Raw genomic sequence first — 506 nt, forward strand, 5'->3', positions numbered from 1 at the left:
CCGCCGCCGCCGCCGCCGCGGGCCGGGCTGCAGCCCTCGGCCGGCGGGGCGGCCTGGAGCCCTACCTGAGGCTGTGTACCAGCTCCCGGCGTGACTGGCTTCCCGGCAGACCACTCGGTTGGACATCTTGGAGCCTGTGCCGCCTATGGTGCACGAGGATGAATGAGGAGGAGGCGGCGGCGGCGACGGGAGCGGCTCCGCGAGGGGACGAGACACCGCGGGCCCAGCCCAGGAGGAGGCGGCGGCGGCGGCGGCGGCGGCGGCGGGGAGGGGATCGGCCCGGCCCAGGAGGAGGAGGAAGAGGAGGAGGTGGCGGCCCGGGAGAAGGAGATGGCAGCCGGGGCGGTGGCAGCAACAATCACCACAAACTCCGGCGGCGGCCGGAAGATGGGGCCCGCGGCGGCCTCGCCCGAGCCCAGAAAGCCTGGCCGGGGCCCGGAGTCGCCGCTGCTCCCAGCCGGGGCTGGTTCCGCCGAGCCGCCCTCACGGCCCCCGCCCTCCCCGCG

The 506-nt window shown here is 77.1% G+C and overlaps 1 protein-coding gene across 1 annotated transcript in view; it reads right to left on the reverse strand.

Moving 5' to 3' along the window:
- Memo1 (mediator of cell motility 1) overlaps positions 1–506 on the reverse strand; it is a 153,892-nt gene that overhangs the window by 152,368 nt on the left and 1,018 nt on the right. The window contains exon 2 of the mRNA XM_004627710.2: positions 66–143. Coding sequence (XP_004627767.1) covers positions 66–126 — 61 coding nt within the window. The 5' untranslated portion in view covers positions 127–143. The remainder of the gene's footprint in view (positions 1–65; positions 144–506) is intronic.

This window comes from Octodon degus, unplaced genomic scaffold, assembly GCF_000260255.1.
Source record: "Octodon degus isolate 3935 unplaced genomic scaffold, OctDeg1.0 scaffold00020, whole genome shotgun sequence".
Taxonomy (NCBI): domain Eukaryota; kingdom Metazoa; phylum Chordata; class Mammalia; order Rodentia; family Octodontidae; genus Octodon; species Octodon degus.